At 38.3% G+C, this 22,250-nt stretch overlaps 4 protein-coding genes across 6 annotated transcripts; 2 read left to right on the forward strand and 2 right to left on the reverse strand.

Annotated features, from left to right (window-relative positions):
- The first annotated feature begins 369 nt into the window (after positions 1 to 369).
- Positions 370 to 4,597, forward strand: prcc (proline rich mitotic checkpoint control factor). The gene is made up of 7 exons (XM_067498985.1): positions 370 to 1,207; positions 1,306 to 1,353; positions 1,699 to 2,208; positions 2,693 to 2,785; positions 2,883 to 3,029; positions 3,337 to 3,402; positions 4,239 to 4,597. The coding sequence occupies exons 1-7, from the start codon at positions 896 to 898 to the stop codon at positions 4,323 to 4,325; spliced, it is 1,263 nt and encodes a 420-aa protein (XP_067355086.1). The 5' UTR covers positions 370 to 895; the 3' UTR covers positions 4,326 to 4,597.
- A 387-nt stretch (positions 4,598 to 4,984) lies between these two features.
- Positions 4,985 to 8,980, reverse strand: mrpl9 (mitochondrial ribosomal protein L9). Its single transcript, XM_067499053.1, has 7 exons — positions 8,711 to 8,980; positions 7,781 to 7,940; positions 7,518 to 7,642; positions 7,380 to 7,433; positions 7,173 to 7,274; positions 6,987 to 7,070; positions 4,985 to 6,615 (listed from the first exon to the last, which is right to left on the reverse strand). The coding sequence occupies exons 1-7, from the start codon at positions 8,789 to 8,791 to the stop codon at positions 6,304 to 6,306; spliced, it is 918 nt and encodes a 305-aa protein (XP_067355154.1). The 5' UTR covers positions 8,792 to 8,980; the 3' UTR covers positions 4,985 to 6,303.
- Positions 8,981 to 13,431: 4,451 nt separating this feature from the next.
- On the reverse strand, positions 13,432 to 16,052 carry si:dkey-266f7.9 (uncharacterized protein LOC100006223 homolog). 3 transcript variants are annotated; one of them, XM_067499032.1, is made up of 4 exons: positions 15,848 to 15,989; positions 15,132 to 15,186; positions 14,324 to 14,894; positions 13,432 to 13,961 (listed from the first exon to the last, which is right to left on the reverse strand). In XM_067499032.1, exons 2-4 carry the CDS (start codon positions 15,155 to 15,157, stop codon positions 13,581 to 13,583), a joined length of 978 nt encoding a protein of 325 aa, XP_067355133.1. In that variant the 5' UTR covers positions 15,158 to 15,186; positions 15,848 to 15,989; the 3' UTR covers positions 13,432 to 13,580. The 3 variants fall into 3 exon arrangements, with proteins under 3 accessions (XP_067355133.1, XP_067355142.1, XP_067355125.1); XM_067499041.1 differs by having other exon boundaries at positions 15,729 to 15,848; XM_067499024.1 differs by lacking the exon at positions 15,132 to 15,186 and having other exon boundaries at positions 15,848 to 16,052.
- Positions 16,053 to 18,497: 2,445 nt separating this feature from the next.
- Positions 18,498 to 20,993, forward strand: rpz2 (rapunzel 2). The gene is made up of 2 exons (XM_067499168.1): positions 18,498 to 18,652; positions 19,714 to 20,993. The coding sequence occupies exon 2, from the start codon at positions 19,757 to 19,759 to the stop codon at positions 20,441 to 20,443; it is 687 nt and encodes a 228-aa protein (XP_067355269.1). The 5' UTR covers positions 18,498 to 18,652; positions 19,714 to 19,756; the 3' UTR covers positions 20,444 to 20,993.
- Positions 20,994 to 22,250: the final 1,257 nt, after the last annotated feature.

Genomic DNA, 22,250 nt, shown 5'->3' on the forward strand with positions numbered 1-22,250 from the left:
TGTTTTGGAAAGGGCCATCTTTAGAAACAATTTTCCAGGGATTACTCGATTTTTTTCATATTGAATCAATCAACCTGTATATGCATTTTACATTCAGACATGGTTGTCCAGATGCTGTTCACAGGCTGCCCCAAGTTGACCAAAATTAAATTCTAGTCTTTATTTATTTATGGGTTTGTAAAAATAGACAGATGTAGATACACTGCCTGGTAATATATTATATATAGAATATATTATTGTAATAATGAATTATACCGAATCAGATTATTCATATTCATTTTTACTCACTTAGTCCATTGGGAGGCGTAAATGGCCTAAAGTAGTTTTTCAACAGGGAAATATACAGCAGAGAAGAAGAACAAAACTGCGCAGAAACATGCGCAGTTGGGCTTTCTTCAGTCATTAGTGATGGCGGCGAATGTTTTGATGGAGTCTAGAGAATGAGCTAACTAGCTAAACTTGTTGTGCCGAAATACCGCCATACTGAGTTCTGGGGTGAAAATATCAGTAGATGCTTAACCAACCGTTTTATGTGTGATAACAATTCCGTGGGGAATTTCAATTTGATGAAGTAAGGAAAAAACCTGTTAGCTCATGTCGTTTGTCGTGGCGGCCTAGCTAACGTTTGTCTCAGCTAGCACCCTGAAGTTCTAGTAGTCCTGTCATTTAAGGAGATTATTGTAAGACACCCATTCATTTTAATGACACTGGAGCTCCATTTTGAATGATTTCATTATCAGTTTGGGTGTGTTGATTAAAGAATACCGCACCTTTAATTGAAGCCAGCTCGTCAGAAAGCCAGTGTGAGTACGGCTTCTTGAGACCAAATCGAGAAGTGGTTATCCATGTCCACGAGTTACTGCAGATTAACAATATTTAATAACATCAGCAGAAAATGTCTTTAGTCGCGTATGCCAGCAGTGATGATAGTGAATCGGAAGAAACCTCGACTTCTGCCGCTCCGGAGAGCAAACCAGTCGCCGGAGGGCTCTTGTCGCTCCTAACTGCTTCTAAAAAGCTTGGATCGGCAGCAGTAAATGATAGACCAAGCAAAGAGACAATGGAGAACCCTTTAGCAGAGGACAGCACGTCAAACGATGACCTCGATCTTCAGGCATCTAAAGGAAGCCTATTTTGTAGGCTGCCTAAGCCGAGGAAGCGAACAGAGCCTGTCAAGATCACCGTCCCACAGATCCAAAGACACGATGTGAGTACCGAGTCTGATCACCAGCTTGCACATACTCTGCAGCTCCAGTGGTATGTATTCTGATTATGAATCACAATCTATGCCTTTTTTTTCAATAGTCAGACTCTGATGAGGATGAACCAGCAAAGAAGAAACTACAGACTCAGGTAAAAATATTGGTTTGCAATTATATTCACAGATATCTGCATTGCATTTCTTTTGAGAGTTTGGTTTATTCCTGATTTTCATCACACAAATATGTTTATATGCACCAAATACACACAAGTGTACTCACACACACTGTGGACAAAGTACACAGTAACAGTGCCTCCTTAAAACTGTTGCCTCCATCTGTGTTTCCTGATGTTCTTCTCAGCCTTTCTACTCTGTCAACATAGCAAATAATACCTAAAAAACAACACAAAATATCCTATGTCATTGCTGCCTTGTACTATGAGTATGGGATTTAAGTGATTGACTACATTTACATTCATAACTTTTGTCTCTTTCAGGGTACAGATTTTGGCCTGTCCTCTCTTTTACCGCAGCCCAAAAACCTGACAGTGAAGGAGACTGATAGACCCTTGATTCCTCATGCACTCACCAAACGTCAAGAACTCAAAGGGCCCAAGCCTGGATTGCCTGCTCAGGGTCCTCTTGGTTCTAGTGCATCTCCGTCAGCTATCAAAGCTGCAGCTAAGTCAGCTGCCCTACAGATTGCTCGACAAATAGCTACTGACGACCAGGATGAGGAAGACATAACTCCACAGAACTACTTTTCCTTAGGTGAAAGTTCCCACCCTGTCCCTGCAATTGTCCCAATCCTGACCCCTGAGCCAGAAGCCCCTGCAGAGCCTGCTCCTTTTGCAGCTCCTTTTGCAGCTCCGTTTGCAGCTTCCACTGAGCCTGGGCAGTCAGATGCCCCTCTCGACTTTGGGGGGAACCAAGAAGGAGCTAGTGGATGGGGAGGTCAATATTCACAGTATCAGCAGCCCATGACAGGCCCAGAGGCTTTCCCTCAGGTAACAGTGAACATTTGGACAATTTTCTATTAATCATAACTTTTATAAATATGTAATTGTTTAAAGCGCAACTACATCAATTTTCAATGTGCTCCCCATGGCTTTAGTTTAGGGTTGTGAATGTGGTCAACCTGCTTTTCCAGAGTTCCCCCAGATGATATTATCTGAACTCCTAATGATTTAAAAAAAATCTTCCAATTGATGTCGTCTGGAGGCATTTTTCAGCCAGAAGAAAAGAAATATTTTAAAAAAGGGAAGTCAGCGAGAAGTTGAAAAGCATTACTGTATATTTAAACCCTAAACTAAACACATTGGGAGCAAGTTGAAAATTGGTGAAGTTGCCCATTAAGAAAATCATCTCTTACAATTTGTGAACTATGGTTATCTCTGGCAGTTTAGGAAAAAAACAGAGACTATAAACATTTAAATTGAGAATGAAACAGGAATTTAAATGACATCTCAAATATTTTTTTTATGTGGACAGGGATACTATGATGATCCATACTATCAAGATTCCAACCCTGAATCGTCAGAAGCTGAAGAACCTGGTCACTCTGCCATGTTTGATGATGAAGCGGTAAGAACTGTACTGTTTTTTTGCCCAAGAGCAACACATTCACAACAATTTGAGTAACCCGCACCTCCACCCTTTTCTTTTTTTTTTTTTACTTCAGTTTATGCGGCTGCAGGGGAAAAGAAACCGCGGCAAAGAAGAAGTTAAGTTTCTGGAGATCAAAGGGGATGATCAGCTGAGTGGCAATCAGCAATGGATGACCAAGAACATGACGGAAGAAAAGCAGACCCGCCAGTCCTTCAGCAAAGTGAATTGACTAGATCTGTGTTTTGATGGGGTTTTGATTCAGTAATAATATATTTAATGTTATGGAATCTAAAATATTGATTGGACCTATTCAACAAATAGGTTTGCTGTTTCTCTTTGCATTTGCAAGTATGCAAATGCAAGTACGCAAATGCAAGTACATTTGCTTATAAAGAAAATAGGCATTGGGTGCATTTTGTGGGTGGACATGAGCCAGTACAAACAAGTACTATACATTTTATAGGCATGTCTACATTTTGTTATGTAATTTAAAGTAACTTCTATTTCTTTTCTCCACTTCTTTGCAGAAAAGAGGAGAACAACCAACAGGACAGCAAAGACGCAAGCACCAGATAACATATCTTATTCACCAGGTGAGTGCTACTGAAGCCCCAGTGCCATTTTCTGTTTTCTAATGCTTATTCTCTGGATCACCATTTCTTTAACAATTGCACAGTTCTTGAAATGCTATGTGTTTTTTTTTATTCACTAAGATAGCTCAGTAATTAAATCTACCAAACAAAAACAAAACATACTGTTTTTCAGTTTGTTTGAAAGTTAAATACAGAGCAGGGTGGAAGATATTTCTGTACCAGTATACTGAGAGTGCATTTATACACAAATCCAGGTCGTTGGCTGCCTGTTTGTACAGACCTTAAGGCTAAGTAATGCAGCACTGTGGTTATACAAGCTGCAAGGAAACTTATGATGAGCCAAGCAATTAAACAAGCTGAAACATTTCCTTTAACTTTGCCAGTAGTTTCTTTATAGAGTAATGGGCCTTTGTTGTTTTTGTGTTGGGTTGCGTGCTATCACACAGGTTGTATTCGTACACACCACAGATGGTATTTAAATTTTGGATGAGCACACAGGGTGGGGATTTCTTTGCATTGTTGAGCGCATTGGTATTCAAATCCCACATTTGTTTGTGTACTCAGTTTAGCTTCCGCCTTCTCTGAAGAGAGGGTTCCCCCTGAAATATCTGTCTGGCCATAATTAGACTTGCATATTGTGCAAAGATCCCTCATTAGTAGCAATCATTTGCAAAGTGCAGCTCTCGAAATTCAATGAAAGTAGAAAAAACAAAACAAAACAGTTACACATAACATTAACATAAGACCTATTACTTAATAGACTTTTGTTGTTATAAAAGTTGGTCTTTTAAAAGCTTTCAAGAAGTTTAGTTTTTAATTGATTTCTTCTTTGACAGGCAAAGGAACGAGAGCTGGAGCTGAAGAACAACTGGGCAGAAAACAAGCTAACCCGCCGTCAAACCCAGGCCAAATACGGTTTCTAAATGTCATATTGTGGACTCTTGGTAGCATGTGGAAACCCTGCATCAGAAAGTAGAGTAGAGCTTTCCAGAATTCCCCAGACAAAAAGGTTTAGGTATAAAAAAAAAAAATACAAATTTTTTCCTCTTGTTGTCCAATGTATATTTGTGTTGAATTATTAATATTCAGTAGTTCTTTGGTCAACGGTTGGATAATTTGTTACTCTAAACCAAAACTCCATTCACAGCTGTTATACTCTCCTTTGACAGTAGTAAATAAACAGTAGTGATTTCAATTATTTTTATAAAGTGGCACTAAACCTACCTATAGCAATCTAACAGTGTTTTCCAGGTACCATTGGCCAGTTAGTGGCAGAGTGGATGTGACCTGTGTGACCTAAAGTGGCCATTACAAATCTTTACTTTGAATGTTTGTGCTTCTCGATAACGTGTGAAAGCTTTGGTTCTCTGGCAATCATAAAAAATATTACTAAATGTTGTTGACAATGAAAGCTGTGACACATATTTATACGTTGAATGAACTTTGTAATGAAAAATAAAATTTTGAAAAACAAACATTGCAGTTATAATGACCTGTTAGTGTCTATATATATATATATATATATATATATATATATATATATATATATATATATATATATATATATATATATATATATATATATATTTTTTTTTTTTTTTTCATTTTTTGCTAATTCTTTGAGTTTAAAAGAAAGCACAGTGGTATAGGAGCATAGCTGCCATCTGGTCAGTTTATTGCCAGAGAACCAAACATCCATTACCTTTAAACTGATTCTTTAGCTATGATTAAGTGAGCACCATCTGATTTTTCTAACAAACTTTTAGTTTAGCCTCTCTGTATCTAGTTTACATCCAACTTTGAGTCTATTTAGCCCTTTGAATAATACACAAATGGAGAAAACATTACTTTCAAGTTTTACTTCAGCTGGTTAAGAAGATTATATATCTGTATTTCTTTATGCTGCTTCAGGTTTAGGAAAACTATGGTTCTAACAAAACCCTAATATCTGCGTGCTAAGGATTTAAATAGGCGGCCAACCTTGTTAAGGGAAACTGAGCTGTGCGGATGGTAAACAAAACGCGGTCACTCTCTCCAGCTTTGGAGAATATTGCAGATTTCGGCATTCTTTTGCATCTAGCTTGTTAATATTACAAAGAAGGATTCCATATGTCTTTCTATAGAAGCTAATGTTTTCTGGATCCATAACAAAGCAATAGCTAAAACAAAAACAAAAAAAACTTTTCCGTTTGTAGCATTGTGAACATTGTAATAACGCATTCACAACTTAATTTTGGCAGAAGAAAACATCTGAGACATGCAGTCCAGGGATATCGATTGCTGCCAGTTATCAAACTGCCCAAAGAAACTAGCTGATTAATTATCCTCACAATCCAGAATCCAGATCGTAAAGGTTAAACTGACTGTTGTGTGCTGCAGGCTTTGATTCTTCCGTTACAGCACACATTGGAACATTTTGAACTAAGCAGGTAGAACAAATCTGGCAAATAAGTTAGGGAAAACTGGGAAAGACTTTTGTTTACCCTTGCACAGTGCATGCTGTGCAGTTAAAATTAATGAGTAAATCTTTTCCTTTCTGGATTCCATGCCCTTAAGACAGACAGTTTAAGGAAATGTTTAATATCACACATTTTGAGTGTATGACACATGGTAAAATAAAATAATTTTATCCACATATAATATATTCCAACATAACTGCATTTTCATTTGACGCAGAACCAGGTGCTTGGAATATTCCTATTGGATTTTTTTTCACAAGGTTATAAGAGAATGACAGCATTATTTATTCTGACATATTGCTAGATTGCTGTTGTAATGACATATCCACAACAATCAGATGTGTACACTTATTTAAAGGGACAAGACAGTAATAATTACAAAGACAGTTGTGTGTATGTATCTATTATAAGGCAAACATAATCCATCGTCATTTTATGTCCTTCAGTCTTTTTTCGAGGTCTCACTAGGTGGTGCTGTTGTGTCCTGTCTTGTCTGTTGAGTCTCCTCACTAGCAGCAGCTCCTGCTGAGGCTGGGGCTTCACTTTTGTGACTAAGAGAAGAGGCTTTAGCATCCTCAGCCTCTACTGCTGCATCAGAAACTGCATTCACAACACACTCTTCTTCAGCAGCCTCTGAAGTATCTTTAGCTGCCTGCTGCTGCCTTTGTATTTTCAACTGCCGCTGATAACTTGCAGATGGGTCTTCATACGGGAGCAGTGACACAGGGACACGAACTGTGTCTATTCCATTAACCTGGAAGCAGACAGTGTTAAAATAACACTAAAGAACAACCACAAATGGCATTTTTGAAAACAAGAGGAAGGAACATTTTGCGTCTACAGTATTTTGTCATTGGTGGAAAAATACTAACAAAAGCGTAAAGGTAACCCTCACCAAAAATTTTTAGCAATTGTTTACTATATGTCTTCCTTTATTTTGCAAGAACAAAAAATAATCCTTTTTTTCCTGCAATACTAAGTACTTATGAACAACGTTTAAACTTTTTTAACAGGCTGCATTTTTTTCGCAAACAGTTTCTACTAACAATTAAAAATCATTCTTTTCATATGGAGCTATAACTGTTTGATAATGCATGTGATGCACTGCAAACGAAAATTTCTCACCGTAACTTCACACCAGTACTCGCCTACGTTCTTAATTGGCTCAATTGGAAGACTCAACACTTGAGGTGGCACGACGACTCCCAGCTGAGAAAAAGTTTTATTTAGGTGAAGATATATACATTTGTTTAAGGCAATATAGAGACATAGGTAAGAAAGTAATGATATAAACACCAAATACATTCATACCTTTTTGAGAAACTGTCTGCAGACAACCTCTTTCGTGAGTTGGAATTCATCAGAGGGCATTTTATTTATCTTCAACTTTGAGTGTTTAAGGAACTCCACAGTCTGTACAAACACAACTTTAGTCTGGTTTCTCTCAAGTCTTAATAAATGTAAGTTTAGCAGAAGATCGAAGTAGCAAAGAAAACTGAAATACTTCAGTAAACTCACCAGTTGTCCAGTGCGAGTTTGGGTTCTTTCCTCTAGTTTTCCTTCACGCAAAAGCTGTGGATACAAGATTTTACAATAATCAATGACTGTGTACGTATGTGTATGGCTAGTAAATAAGTATAAAAATGCAGTACACACTCTTAACTCCTCAGCAAAGACTTTTTTGTTCTCTGGTGATGGATACACAGCGAGGCCTTGTGCCAGCAGCTTATTTCTTCCAACAGACTTTTTCACAAACACAGTGTCTCCACGCCCGCCAAGTTCTGCCAGAACAAACATTTTTACAATGTTGGTGCAAAGAAAATAGTTACAATAGTTACAATTTCTCAATGACAACTGACAACTCTACAATCATATACTGGAGGTTTAAATTATCAGTCGAGAACACTGGAGGTACCCACTTGGTACTGTCTGAGTGAGGATGAGCTCCATCTTCTCATTGGGACTGTGTTTGGTGTCTTCAACCAGCTTGTAGATTCTGTGTCTGCGAGGATGAAGCCTCGGAGGGCTGCCTACTTTAGATAATGGGACCTGCCACCATCGCTCTACCACAACTGTGTTCTGAGCAAAGGTATAAAAACAAACAAAGAAACATGCAGAGAAATTCTCTCATGAAGTTTATGTCTGCTATCACATCAATGAGAAAAACATTGTAACTAAAGTGACTAGTAGACTGTATATATGCCTTCGCTTGTTTTTTAACTACTACCATTGTCCTTGCTGCTATGGCCTCTAATTTGTAAAAAAAAAAGGCATAATAACTTAAGGATGTGCGGAGAGTCCGTTTTTATGTTCATGAAGTAGTAAAATAAACTCTTAGTGAATTACCATTTGAATGTTTGTTGGTGCCGGTTTTGTATTCATTTCTTTACTTTTTTTGGGAATCAACAAATTTATATAAAGAAAATATATATGAATATATATAATCACATATTTATCCAGAGCTGCCCACACGTTTGCATACAAATACATATGTATTTATATATTTGTTTATTTATTATCAACTTATATTCAATATGTTCAGTCACAACTATGTAACATTTTTTTTGCAACTTCATAACCAAGAATAAAACTAAGTAAAATATTGATCAAATAAACAAAAGGAAATTTTTTCAAAAGAAAAAGAAACATTGGGTATAAGTGGGCACAATAGTTAAGTTAAAAAAAAAAAAACTCAGGCTTTTATTTGATCATTTAAGATACCATTTAGCATCTATGAATCACTTAACACTGCTGCAAGTTACTGTTAAGTACGCCCCAAAGAGTCAAGTTCGTTTTATAGAATCTGAAATATTTTATTTATATTTTATTAAAACTGCAGAAACACTAACCTGGGCAGGAGTAAGAGAGAAACTCCTGACAGAAATCTGGCTGAGCAAATCCTGAAGGACACGGCGGCTTGAGCTCCACATGTTGGGTCAACAACGCAAAAAACCAACAATAACTGTATTCACACTGGTCACTAAACATTTAATATTTAGCTTCAGCATCGACACCATCAAATTATTTCTTAATCGCCTATTTGCTTATTGGCGTTAAAGCATGCATGTTAGCTATAGAGCTATAAGCTAACTACCGTCGCTTGTGTGACGCAACAGGACCCCTGCAGCTGAGATAGTAGTGCCGGAGTAAGCCTGAGTTAAAAGTCCTTACTAAGGACAAAGTTTACCTCGGCTAGCCTTAATCACAAATAATGTGATCAAACCTGACAGAACTAAAAACTAACATGAAGTACATTAATTGTTGATTTCTTTTCAGTTTTGTCCAACATTTTAACATATTCTTTTTACCTTGATCTGGTATTTTTTCACTGGAACATTTGCATTTTTGAGTTTCTAAACATGTCATCCTACTTTCACTTTGAATGAGGTCACAGTCATTTAAAGAGAAGTCATCTTTCATGTTAGTTTGTTTATTTTTTTAATCTTTACCCTGAGAAATAATTAATGCTACAAGTCATCTTACAGGGATCAAAAAATAAACAAGCACCATGCTGCAGGGATGTAGAAAGGTTCCTCAGTCCGTGTCAGTACGCTGTAATGCCAGTGCAGGAGTGGAGGGTGTATGGTTACAGGTACAAGAAAACAAAATATGTCTGGAAAAAATGGCAGTGGTAACCCATTCAGTCTCATTAAGGTGCATCGTATGGACAAAGCTACTTCTGTAGCAAATGTCCACACTATACAGTATAGAGACAAAAAATTAAAGCTCACATTCTTTATTCAATTTCTCACCGCAGGACAAATCATTTTAATGCAATAGAAATCTTAAAAGTGACTAGACAATCATTAATATTAACCATTCTACAAAAACACAAGTTAGGAATGATACTGAAAGTTTGTGCATAAGTTATTATGCACAAAAGAAAATGGGCTTGTATATTATGCAAAGCTTAAAATTGTGTCAAAAGTATTTGCTGCCCTTGTTGTTGTGGCTCTTTTGCAAAAGAAAACATACTGAAAACAATATGTGCAAAAATGTGTTTTCGGGCCTTAATTATTGATACTTAGATTCTCTTACTTGCAGCAGTACAAAGATGGGTTTCAGATATGCCCACTAGATGATCTAATATTTTTTTTCTTCTTTTGGCAAACTGTTTTTAGCATAAACAGGAAGCATGTGACGTGACAATGCTGTTTTGAGAGGGATGTGTAGCTGTCAAGAGGTGGCTCAGCAAAGAAACTTTTTCTTTATAGTATAGTAAACTAAAATAGTAAAAATATAGTAAACTTCTCACACTTTAAAGGATAATTGCAGAAAAACATACTGTAGATGTTTTCAGAGCTGGTATTTTCTACTTTAACTCACAGCTGATTTCCACCTACTTTGCAATTGTAACAGCTACAAACATTAAAAATAAACCTACAGTGGTGCGAGCTGAAGCAGAATTTATAATGTTACTTTCAAAATGAAGGAAAAGTCTTAGTCCTAAAACCTACTTTTTATATATTTGAAGCTACGCACCAGGAAATAAATCACACATCACCAGCAGTGGCTTCTTGAGAATCACTTGTTCCACCATATAAAGTGTGACGGTTGGGTATCAAGCGGTGTCTCGCTGACACAGTCCTACAGCAGGTCAGGAGAGCAAAACAACCACCACAGAAAAATGTTAAAACCACAAGGGCCCATGTCACGGTAGTTACAATGAAGGCAAACAGATAGGTTGTCTTGTGGCAGTACCGATCTTCTTCAGGCAAGTAGTTGGGAGGATAAACAGAATAAACCCAGCTAGTGCCTACAAAGGACAGACAAACAGGGCATATGGGTTAAAATTAATTTCAAACCAGAGTTACATTTGAAGCTACATTAACTGAAAGCCAGAAAAACCTTTATTTTATCCTAAATAAGTGTTTTATCATGACAGGATCCCAGATGAACAGAATTTCTGCCAACAGAACATTTTAGAAGAGATTTCTCTTAGTGGTGGATATAAATAGTCCTCAAAATGTCAGTACAGTTGTTATCAAGTCATGTTTTAGGCCTAATGTAAAATCATATTGTAGTTGCAATTTGCATCTTAGCTGCTGGTGCTTACATGCAATGTATTGATCATCTTTATGACTCAGAGAATTCACATAATGAACAATTTAACGGATCATTTAAACCTGAATGAGCCTGACCTTGTTTGACAGTGAGTTATTTCATCATCCATTATTGGCTTGTGTTCTAACACTGAGCTAAATAAATCCAAAATGTTACAAATCTTGTCTCTAGAGCCTTAAATATCTGTGTATGTAATCTATGGTAAGACAGTTTCCAAACTAGGCCAGAAAGGGAAGCAAAAAATGTTAAACCCACAGTTAGAGACAGGATGTTAGAGACACAGAGGAACTTCACTTCACTCTTTGTTATCCCAGAATCATTATGTTAAAAAGAAAATTCTCCAAAAACAGAATACTACAATTATTACAGTGTATTCATTCATGAGTAAACTGCAAACAGAAACAGTCAATTGCCATTTTAATACACTTTAAATACGGCTGTAGCTCAGTTGGTAAGGCAGTTGACCATGGACCACAGGGTCAGTGGTTCAATCCCCGCTCCTGGCTACAAGTCGAAGTGTCCTTGGGCAAGACACTGAACCCCAAGTTGCTCCCGGTGGGTCAGGTGAGCACCTTGCATGGCAGCCACCGCCATCGGTGTGTGAGTGTGTGTGTGTGAATGGGTCAATGGGCTACATTGTAAAGCGCTTTGGATAAAAAGCGCTATATAAGCGACTATTTACCATTTAAATAATGCAAATATGTGCTTGAAAACACTATGTTCATGTAATTCAGTAGCCTCCAATAAAAATACAAGACTATGCTAAACGCTGAGGAGTAAATTTATTAGTTTTATGCAATTTTTTAATTTCATGGAAGATTCTAGTGTCTTTAAAAATCTCTCTCACCTGCAATGAACCAGCAAAAACTGAAGAGGTGCAGCAAGGACACAAAGACTGTGCTCAGGACGTAGACAGCCCCCTCTTTCCAGGTGTTGTTGGTGTAGGTCAGAGACAGAGAGAGAAGGCTGCTTGCTCCCATCACTATCAGGTAGATGGGGATGTAGAACTGCACGGGACAGCGGTTCAGATGAGTGGCCCCTTTGATACAGCAGAACAAGGTACATTTAAATATTTTGATCAAGAGGCCAAATAATGCTTGTTGTTAAAAAACAAAAAACAAAAACCTAAATACCTATTCCAATTGCGGCAATCATAGTCATGCACCAAATGATATTTATCACCACTATAAGAAAGTAAAAAGGGCAGGATTATGTGTTACAACAAAAGTAAAACACTGTACAGTAATGAAAAAGAAAGCCATGAAAGAGAAAAGGCACCTGACCTATTGTTGAAATCTGTACAGGACTGAAAGCCCTGAATGCCCCCGGTGAAGACGTATCCATATCTATTGTGAAGAAAGCAAAATTCTTGTCAGACGTAGCCAGAGAGATCAGCATGAGGACAAGCTGCAGCAGCAGCAGTGTTATCCTTTACCTGTCCAGCTGTGAACGGAGACGAAGTCTTTTCCTCTCCCAAGATTCACTAGATGTTAGAACCATGCATTAGACGGTAGAAATCACTTGTATCAACTTTAACATTCTTTGCCGTTTGGGCAGGATGTTAAGACATGGTGTCTCAAACCGAAGCATTTCAACAAGTCTTTTGCAACACCCCTCTGTGTCTAACTAAGAGGAAACAATGATAGAATCAGTAACAGTTATCTGATTCGGATTCAGCATGCAAACATGTTTCAAGCTACAACCTTTCATATGGTTTTATCGTTTTTCTATTTCAAACTACATTTTACAGTTTATTAAAGATAGGTAGCGCATTTTAATGGGATTGCAAGATGCAGCATATGACTGTGTGTGTGCAGGCAAACAGTTATGATCTTACACCACCTCAAAGGCGGACTCCAGTGATTCAACATTTACTATAGAGGAAGAAAAGAATGCTCATGGCTGACAAAAAAAAGCTTTATAAAACAGTTTTACATCTTTCAAATTTGTATAAAGTCACATTAAAGTCTTCAGTAATTGTTTTTTAAAGTAAAAGGAAACAATGCAAAGACAGAAGTACCAAGATGAAGTTAAATTCCTGCTCCAGTAATGTGACTTCATTTAAGCAGTTTGTAATGAACAGTGTGACAGTTTAAAGTTCGTTTGTGGGTTTGTTATGCAAAGAGTTGCACACTCACGACTGGCGACAACCTCACGTACCATGATGGGCAGCAGGGGATGTTGTGCCAACAATCACCTTTGCAGTAGCACTGCCACCCTGTGACGATGAAACGGGACTGCTCACATCCATCCTAGCTCAAACACAAGTGCTGATTCGAAGAGACAAATCTTGGCAATGACCTCTGCAAAGTCAACAGGCCTCTACATCAGGTGTTCGAATGAGGTTCATATCGCCATGTGGAGCAGTTGTTTTGACATGCCCCACTCTGTTTCCCTGCAGTTAACAACTGACCGAACCAATGATGAACAAAAACGAAAAACAGTTCATTAAATACATCTTTTCAGTTTTCACAGCAATTTATCACTAAACAACACTCCACATATCTCTGATTTAATCATGTGACTTTTATTTAACTCATAGAATTTAAATTATGGTGATTTCAGTACATTGGAATATGAACAGTTGTATTTAGTATCCATAGTGATGCCTCATTGATTGGTCTTTCAAATCAAGTATATGATCATGATGTTTCCTCAGACATTAACAATATAATATCGGATCATCTGTCTCAGCAGAGAAATTGCATATTTCAAACTTCTCTTGCTAAATAGTGGGTTAAAGGTCTGTCTTCTCTTTGGGACTTCTTTTAATTGGAAGTCTGTGATTATTTGAATAATGGGAGCAGCCGGAAAGTCCATGGATATGATTCCAAGGCGCTGTTTCAGGTCTGTCTTGGCCCTCAGATAGTCGTACAGTTGTGCATTGATGCGCTGGGAGACAGCTCTTGGGTATGCTAACACACCAGCTCCACTGCTGTAGGTGAGAAAGATCTGTGCCTTGTTCCCTGCAGGTGCTGCCTCCAGGTGTTCATGGATGCTTTGCCATTTCTCCTCCACATGCAGAATTGTGGGGACCTATAAGGAAGAGCGAGTGTTTTATTTCTTGAAACTACTGATTTCAATTTTGAATATATTTCAAGAATTATACTTTTTTTTATGCACTGCTAGTGATACAGGTTTTATCTGGTCACACATGTTTATGTTCAGTCTAAGATTAAAGGGTTTGTGGTGGTTTTAACACCCTTTTTAACACCTTGCTGACCACATTTGAGGTGGTGCCCGAAGGCTTAACAAATATAGCCAACCAAGCTGCAGTTGTGGATTATTTTCTAAATGACTATAACAAAACCAACTGAAAGGAAGCTGTAGAGATACACATTAAACAGGTATAGCTCACAGTTTTAGGAGCTGAATGATGTGTGTATATGTTTTCATACCTTCCATTTGTCTGCTATGTCTAGGGAACGATAGCGCATTCCCAAATCTGGCCCAGAAAAGTCTTGAAGGATGATGAGTTTCCCCCGGGCTTCGCCCATGAGCGGCACGAGCCGGCTGTGCCACAGCAGGTCCCAGACAGCGTAGCGTTGGATATAGTCTACTACAGCCCCATAGATGTTGTACGTCTCACTGTACTCCTCCCTTACACGCATCAGCACTGTCTCACTGGGGTACACTCGCAGGAAGTCAGCCACATCCTCCAGAACATGGCCAAAGTGAGCCCACTGGTAGGCAACCCCATGGTGGATGGTGAGGTTTCCCTTCGTGTGGCGCACACGGATGTCTAGGAAGCGGACACCTGCTCTGAGCTGGGAGGCCAGGCTCCAGGACTGGCATTCAGCATACACACCCCCGTACAGGGCCATGCTGTTGTGGGTGCCAGGCATGGTGACCTCAGACAGAGGCTGATCATCAGGGATGCGGGTCATCCAGGACGGGTTGAGGAACTCCGGCTCAGGTGTATCATCATAATCAGGTCTCTGAATGGCAGCGCAACTCAAACCAATAAATCTAAAACACAAGAGAGATCTTGTCAGAAATATTTTGTTCAGTAAATCTATAAAATGTGAGACAGCCTTCGTCACAACATGTCTAAGCTGTGGTTTTGTAGTTTATTTTAAAGACCTTTGAGACTGTAACTATTGCTAAAAAATGGAGGAACAAAGTTGTATTAAATCTAGACGTTAAAAGCTCTTCCATTTGTTAGTTACGTGTGACGGCGCAGTGGCATGACTTTAACCTACTCACCCGAGTAGGATCAGCTCAAAAAACATGTTTGGTTTCTCAGGTCTGACAACAGGATCTATGATAAAGAGACGTAAAGGCGTAAAGAGATGTAAATCACTAGAATCAAAGCAAACACTAAATGCCTAATGAAATAACTAAATTAACCAATGCAAAAAATATCCATGAATAAACTGTCAACCAAGAGCAGTCAACGTAATAATCCAGACCTCCACCCTGACATTCATCTGAATCACAAGATGCAAGACTCAGCTGTAGATTAGAATTTTTATTTTATTCACTCTTTTTAAAAACATACCTACTAATATGGAATGTTTTCCTCATGTTACTAGGATAAAACTAATATGTTTAATAAGTTTGATAAAAGACTTTAAACATTTATAACCTTTTCTCAGGTAAACAAAAAGGTAAAATCTACTCCTCATTACTAGATATTAAGCTAAATTAAAATGCATGAAATGGAAATTTGTCACAAACATGCACCTGCATATTACTAAAAAACTCTTTTTAATTTCATGAATGTCAGCCAAACCAAAAAAACCAAACAAAAACTGTTTGACAATTCAATCTAGGTCAGGGAAGAGTTCGACTATAGCTCACCCCTCAATGGAAATTCAATGGCGGGCTTAAACCTCCCACATCCCAAAGCTTAACCAAACCATCCACTGCTGCTGCATCAAACCTGCTGATGTGTTGTTCTCATCTGCTCCAGTTCATACCTGAAATTAGAAGGTGCTGTTCCTGGGTCTGGTCCAGCTCCTATGATAAAAAAGAGGGAAATAAATAGGAGTAAAGGGTCAGAGACAAAAAGAGCTGGTGTAGCGACCCAGGATGTTACAGTGGCAAACACCACAAGGGAGCAGCTCAACTCAACATCAGAACTCTGGGGTGGGAGGGTCATGGGGTCCTGGAGCCTATCCTAGCTATCACTGGATGAGAGGTGGGGCATGCCCTGGTCAGGTCTATCCCAGGGCCAGATATAGAGACAGACAACCATTCACGCTCACATGTGGTTGGACTGTGGGAGGAAACCAAGTACCTGGGCGAATCACACATGAGCATTTGAGAAAAAACAAACGTCGCACACAAAGGCAGCAGTTGTCTGGTACATAAAATAGTGAATTTTAAAAATTAATTATATTTTATATCATTGTGATCGAGTCTCTCTGTTGACCATGAGATAGACTGGCACCCTGACCAGGGGTTACCCTGCCTCTTACCCAATGAAAGCTGGGATAGGTTCCAGCCCCCCGCAGCCCTGAGCACAATATGAACCTTGGATGAATGGATGGATCAATATGACTTGGTTGTTTTTGTGCAAAATATTGCACAATATATATACCTAAATAAAACCAGTAACTTTAGCTATTGAATAAAACAAAGCAAGACAAATAAATAAATAAATAAGACAATTTGGAACTTTTTCGTTTGTAATGTATGAAGTGAATTTATTTAGTTAATTTAAACAACTTTATAATATGGTGCTAGTTACAGTGGGTTTTGTAGAAACTGGCAGCACAGAAATGTTCATTTCTCATCTGCTCATTTGATCACAGCTCCTGGGGGGTGGGGGACTGGAGTCATGAGCAGAGAGGGGTCAGGCAGAGTGTGTGTGAATATTGGACTTGGAAAATCTGCAGATGTTTTCTCGTTTTGTCTCATATCACTATGTGGGAAGTCAAACATTACACAACAGGCCTGTCCTTATTTTGTTGAATATTTTGGTTAGCTGTAAATACAGGTTGTATACCCAGAGTGTAAAAACCAGTATACAAAAGAAAATTCCTGCATTTTAAAGTAAATAATCAAGGCAAGGCAATCCAGGTGAAACCCAGGACATTTATTTTTTATTTTTACTAAGACCATAAAAAGTACTTTCAAACTAGTTTCCTTCTGTGTTTAAAGCTTGTGATACACTCTCAACTTCCCCATTGTCAGAAGGTTTATTAATAATGTTAATTAATAGGACATTAAAAAACTGACTGGGTTGGTTCCTGTTTTTAGTTGCTGTTATTCCTCTGGTGAATCTGACATTGAATGGCATTTTAATGTAATGTGACACGTGGGCACGAGTTCATTTTTAGCATGATGTTTACACTTCTTCTTACTTTCTTATTTCTTAGATTGCTTTTTTGAATCAACATCACTGAAGTGATTGACAAGATCAGCTCCTCATTAATTACAGGGAAAAAACGGCTTCATACTTTTGTCCGACTCAAAGGTTTAAGGCAAGAATACTCATTCCAAGCCTATGAGAGCTGTTGTCCTGCTTGTTCTTCCAGCACTAGGCACTGCTTATTACCTGGATCAGGTGTGTTCAGTCAATCAAAAACTTGAAGATACCAATTCACTTTGTCTTCCTCCACTCCACCCTCATGTAGGATGGTATCTTCCCACTTTTAGATTGACTAAACATAACTGATATAGGAAATCAGCTGGGAAAACAAGCAGGACAGTGGCCTTGACTGAGAACCTCTAGTCTAAAGACAGAGGATGGAGCTGTTGTACACACTAAGGGTGATGATCCAAATTTGTCATTCTTGACTTGGGCTATATAAATATGATTTGATTTGACTCATGGAGTAAAGTTTTGGTTTTGTTATATCAGTTCTCATTTTAACTGTTTCTTCTTGTGTCAACAGTTTCTGTGATAATTAATTTATTCCCATAGTTTGTGTCGTATTTACATTTGCTTATTGTTTATTTGCTCAAGTTGCGCCTTGTGTCCTTTTTGCTTTTGCTGTTTTTATATTTCCATTCAAAAACTATGAGGCTCAGAGGTTAATTGTCCATTAAGGTAGTCAAGCACTAAAAAGTGAGGAAATTTGAATCAAGTGAAATACAACCACTATGAAAACTGACCCTGAAATCCACTATATGCCACTGGAACTGGAAAACAATGGTGCTGAAAATAATAAATGTAATTTTTAATTCTGTGAGGATCACAAAACACATTCAATGTGTGGTATTTCAAACACTTACAAAACAAAACCACATCTCTCAGTTTGACACAAATGAGAAAACATATATCATTTGCATCAAATAGTCTAACTGCTAAAAGACTTAATCAAATGTATCAGTTTGTAGAAAAAATATATTCTAAAGAATAATATTATTCCTTATTTACATGCATTATTAATTAAATTCTTCTCATAATTCTAAACACCCGGACACAAAAACACTGAGGATGATTGACACTGCCTTTCACTTCTGCTGACTGGTAATCTCTGTGGCATTCTGGTTACCCTAACTGGTTTGGAGAGTGTGGACACTTTAAAAATTAATACAACACAATGAAAAGACCCAGTCACTCCGGGTCTGTGCTGTAGCTTATGGTTGGATCAGTGCATCTCTAAGAACTGCCCCTGTCCAATCAGCAGAGAGCACTGAATGAGTCACTTCCTCGTGTTTGCTCCCTTATTTGGCAGGAAGGGGCTGTCCTTCTGCTGACTATAAGAAAATGGTGGAAAGAAAAGTCAAACAGCTTCAGTAGACAGAGGGATACCAAACAGTTTTTATCTCTGGTGAGTAAACATCTGTGGCTTCAGTGTTGTTGGATCTCTTATCTAGAGATGGTTTAAATTCAGGCCAATAGCTCAGTCTGCTTGGGCTCATGAAATGCAGCTGATGAAGGTGAATGATTGTGGACTAATAGGTGTGTGTGTTTGTGTCTGTCAGCGGCTGAAAATCAGGAAATGATGGAAGCGGGCTTGATAATAAAACGCATTTCACTATAAGCCCCAAACACCTACTGGTGGATATTTAAACTGTTAGACATGACAACTCTCAGTTGTCATGTCTAACGTATTTGCCATAGGTTTCATGTTGTCATATTTGTTTATTTCCAGTTTTTCCTGTGCTACTACGAAGGAAGACACACCTACTGTTGTCCTAGAGTTATTTTTCCAGCAGGACAACATTGTGAAGAATGGTTAATGTTAAAACTATGAGAAAGATGTCATAGACTTTGATTTAAATTTGTGGTCTCAGAAGCTACTTCCTAATTGCTGTTTATGTCATCTGGAAGTGTTTTTATTTTCACCACAGATTATGAAATCCTTTACGAAATACTACAGTTTATGGAGGAATAAAATCTATTATACTCCAGAGTGGCATTGATAATTTTGGACTATTTGATGACTAATTACTCATCATATCTATTTTTTTTTTTAAAGCTAAAATACAAAAATTGAACTAGTTCCAGAATAGTTGCTGGACTTTGTGTTCTAACAAAATAGCTTATTTAAATTAAAAGTATGTTAATGGTAAGTTTAATCAGTTAATTTTTACTTCCATCCCATTTCATTCTCTGCAAACACATTGAGGCTCTATGTATGATTGTAGACAGCATAACTCTTATTGGGATCTGTTGCTGGTAACAGGACACCTTTGCAAAAGGCAGGATTGCAGCAGCTGGAGAAATTAGGGCTTTACGCCCACTAAAACATTTTTGGGTTGTGCTAGAAGAAGCAAAAAGAAACTCTTACCAACTATCTTACTAATATCTACAGTCATTTGTAGTCAAATGCTGAGGTACCATGCAAAGTATGGATTCAGTGTATCCTTGTATTGTTTATCTCTCCAGCCTCCCGACAGAACCTTAAAGTGGCAGCAGAAAAGCAGCAGCGATGGCTGATAAAGAACAGATCAAGAAAACTGCGGTAAAGGTGCTGTCTGCTGTGGAGAAGGTGTCCTCCTTTGCTTCCTCCATTGACCCCATCTTTGGCATTGTCTCCTCCCTGGTTGGGGTTGCTCGGAAGGGCTTGATGGACGAGGAGGGTCACGCATTGGACAAGGACTTCCAGGAAATCCACAGCAAGCTGGAGAGCATCTCTAACAAAAATCAACAATGCTTGAAGCAGATTCGCATTGATGAGGTGAATGAAAACTTTGGCAAATACGAAGAGTACATCAAGCACCAGTACGCTGCCTTCAACACCATGGTGGCACAGCTGAAGAAGGATCCAGATAACACTCGGCGCTACATGGGGACTTTTGAGAAGATTTATGAGAGAGACAAGAGTGACCTGAGCCTGGATGTTTACTACCGTGGGGTGATGGGTACCCACTCGCTGTTTGGAAGGCCCCTACTCAAGGTGTATCTGGAAAACTGCGACGGCGACCATGAGATCATGGAGCGCCGCTGCTCACACATTACCCACCTTTTCCACATGGGCCTCATCGCACTGATGGCCTACACAGCTGTTACAGAGGATGATGAAGATGAGGTACGGGACAAGTGGGCCAAGAGGGTGGAGGACATTCAGAAGAAGATGCAGGAGGTTCTCAGCCAGTGCAAACACAAGCCATCCTAAACATGGACCAGCAGAAAGAGGACATCTTCTGTAGTATCAGCTGTGGACCAATGAAAAGACAAATCATGCTACAAGATAAACGTACATATATATAAAAAAAAAACAAAGTTATGTTTTGAATTGTGCACTTGACCTTATATTCTATCTGAAGCATTTACAGTGGTTATTGTATCGTTATTGTATGTTTTTGTATTTTATGAAGACCACTATATGTTACAGCTGCTTTGCATTACAGTAGATGACAATAAATGCCAAAGTTTTGTACAATCTCTTCAATTAAAGCGTATAAGTTATGATAAATTTAAGTTTTGTGTTTGTTAAATTTTTTTTTACATTTGGTAAATCAGTTTTATCGACACTAAAAAAAACAATGTAAACGTGAAAATCATAGTAAGCAACATTTGTGAAAAGGCCCTCTATGGCTCTGAATTCAAAACATATCTATGCAGCATCCTGTCTTTTCGGAGAAATAACTCCAGCCTAATCTGCCTAAATGAAGCAGAACCTGCTTTGATAATATCAGAGAAACAATAAACTTGAGCTCATAAAACTTGGTGTCAAAATCTTAATTCCATTCCTTTGATTCATCTCATTGTCTTATGCAGTACATTACACGTGGCCTGTTAACAGGAGATCACATTGTCTTTATCCTGTCCAACAAAATGCAGTGATATCTAATGTATTCTGTTATAACATAAATGTTTAGGATGGGAAAATGCCCCGCAACATAAAGTGATTGACCTCTGATTTGCTGGTGATCCCAGCAATACAATCATGCTGTGCAACAAAAACGTGTTATAAAACGCTTGAATTTGAAGCAATGAACAACAAACACTGCATGTTATTTGAATATGTCAGGCTGTATTTGGGGGAAAAGGGCAATTTTATACTGTCAGACAATGTAGAACAATACTGTTTTAGTATGGAGACATGGTATTTAAAGCATGAGACATTAGGAAAGTGACCTAATGAATGAATACATACAGTACATTCAGAAAGTATTCAAAGTGCTTATCTTTTTCCAAATTTTGTTATGATACAGCCTTATTCCAAAATGGATTAATTCAATATTTTCTGAAAAATTCTCTAATTTATACCCCATAATGACAATGTGAAAGAAGTTTGTTTTATGCCACATTTACACAAGTATTCTATGGCTTTTTCCATGATTTCAAAATTGAGCCCTGGTGCATCTTTTTTCCAATCATCATCCTTGAGATGTTTCTACAACTTGATTGGAGTCCACCTGTGGGAAATTCAACTGATCAATTGATGATCTTGAAAAGCATACACCTGTCTATATAAGGTCCCACAGTTAACAGTGCAATCAAGCCATGAAGTCCAAGGAATTTTCAGGAAATTCAGGAAGTCCAAGGAAATAGACCTCGGAGACAGGACTGTATAGAGGCACAGATCTGGGGAAAGGCATTGAAGTTCCCGATGAGCACAGTGGCCTCCATCATCTGTAAATGGAAGAAGTTGGAACATGTCTGAAGGAAACCAGGCACCACTCACCCCCTGGTCAATACCATCCCTACAGTAAAGCTTGGTGTTGGCAGCATCATGCTCTGGGGATGTTTTTCAGCAGCAGGAACTGGGAGACTAGTCAGGATCGAGGGAAAAATGAACGCAGCAATGAACAGAGACATCCTCGATGAAAACCTGTTCCAGAGCGCTCTGGACCTCAGACTGCGGCGGCGGTTCAGATAACAAAGGAGTGGCTACAGGAAAAACGTCTTTCATGTTGTAATTATGCTGTATTGTTTGTAGAATTTTGAGGAAAGTAATGAATCTAATTCCTTTTGGA

The sequence above is a fragment of the Channa argus genome, chromosome 1 (assembly GCF_033026475.1).
Source record: "Channa argus isolate prfri chromosome 1, Channa argus male v1.0, whole genome shotgun sequence".
Lineage (NCBI taxonomy): Eukaryota > Metazoa > Chordata > Actinopteri > Anabantiformes > Channidae > Channa > Channa argus.

Bases quoted from the DNA above. Each gene is read 5' to 3' on its own strand.
- rpz2 (XM_067499168.1), top strand. From the start codon at position 19,757: ATGGCTGATAAAGAACAGATCAAGAAAACTGCGGTAAAGGTGCTGTCT.
- prcc (XM_067498985.1), top strand. From the start codon at position 896: ATGTCTTTAGTCGCGTATGCCAGCAGTGATGATAGTGAATCGGAAGAA. The intron at 1,208-1,305 runs GTGAGTACCGAG...TTTTTTCAATAG, and splicing joins CACAGATCCAAAGACACGAT to TCAGACTCTGATGAGGATGA. The intron at 1,354-1,698 runs GTAAAAATATTG...TGTCTCTTTCAG, and splicing joins AGAAGAAACTACAGACTCAG to GGTACAGATTTTGGCCTGTC.
- si:dkey-266f7.9 (XM_067499024.1), bottom strand. From the start codon at position 16,029: ATGACCCTCCCACCCCAGAGTTCTGATGTTGAGTTGAGCTGCTCCCTT. The intron at 14,895-15,847 runs GTATGAACTGGA...CTTGTGTTTTAG, and splicing joins ACAGCACCTTCTAATTTCAG to ATTTATTGGTTTGAGTTGCG. The intron at 13,962-14,323 runs GTATGAAAACAT...TCTTCCTTATAG, and splicing joins ACATAGCAGACAAATGGAAG to GTCCCCACAATTCTGCATGT.
- mrpl9 (XM_067499053.1), bottom strand. From the start codon at position 8,791: ATGTGGAGCTCAAGCCGCCGTGTCCTTCAGGATTTGCTCAGCCAGATT. The intron at 7,941-8,710 runs GTTAGTGTTTCT...ACCTTTGCTCAG, and splicing joins TCTCTCTTACTCCTGCCCAG to AACACAGTTGTGGTAGAGCG. The intron at 7,071-7,172 runs GTATGAATGTAT...ACTTTTTCTCAG, and splicing joins GCAGACAGTTTCTCAAAAAG to CTGGGAGTCGTCGTGCCACC.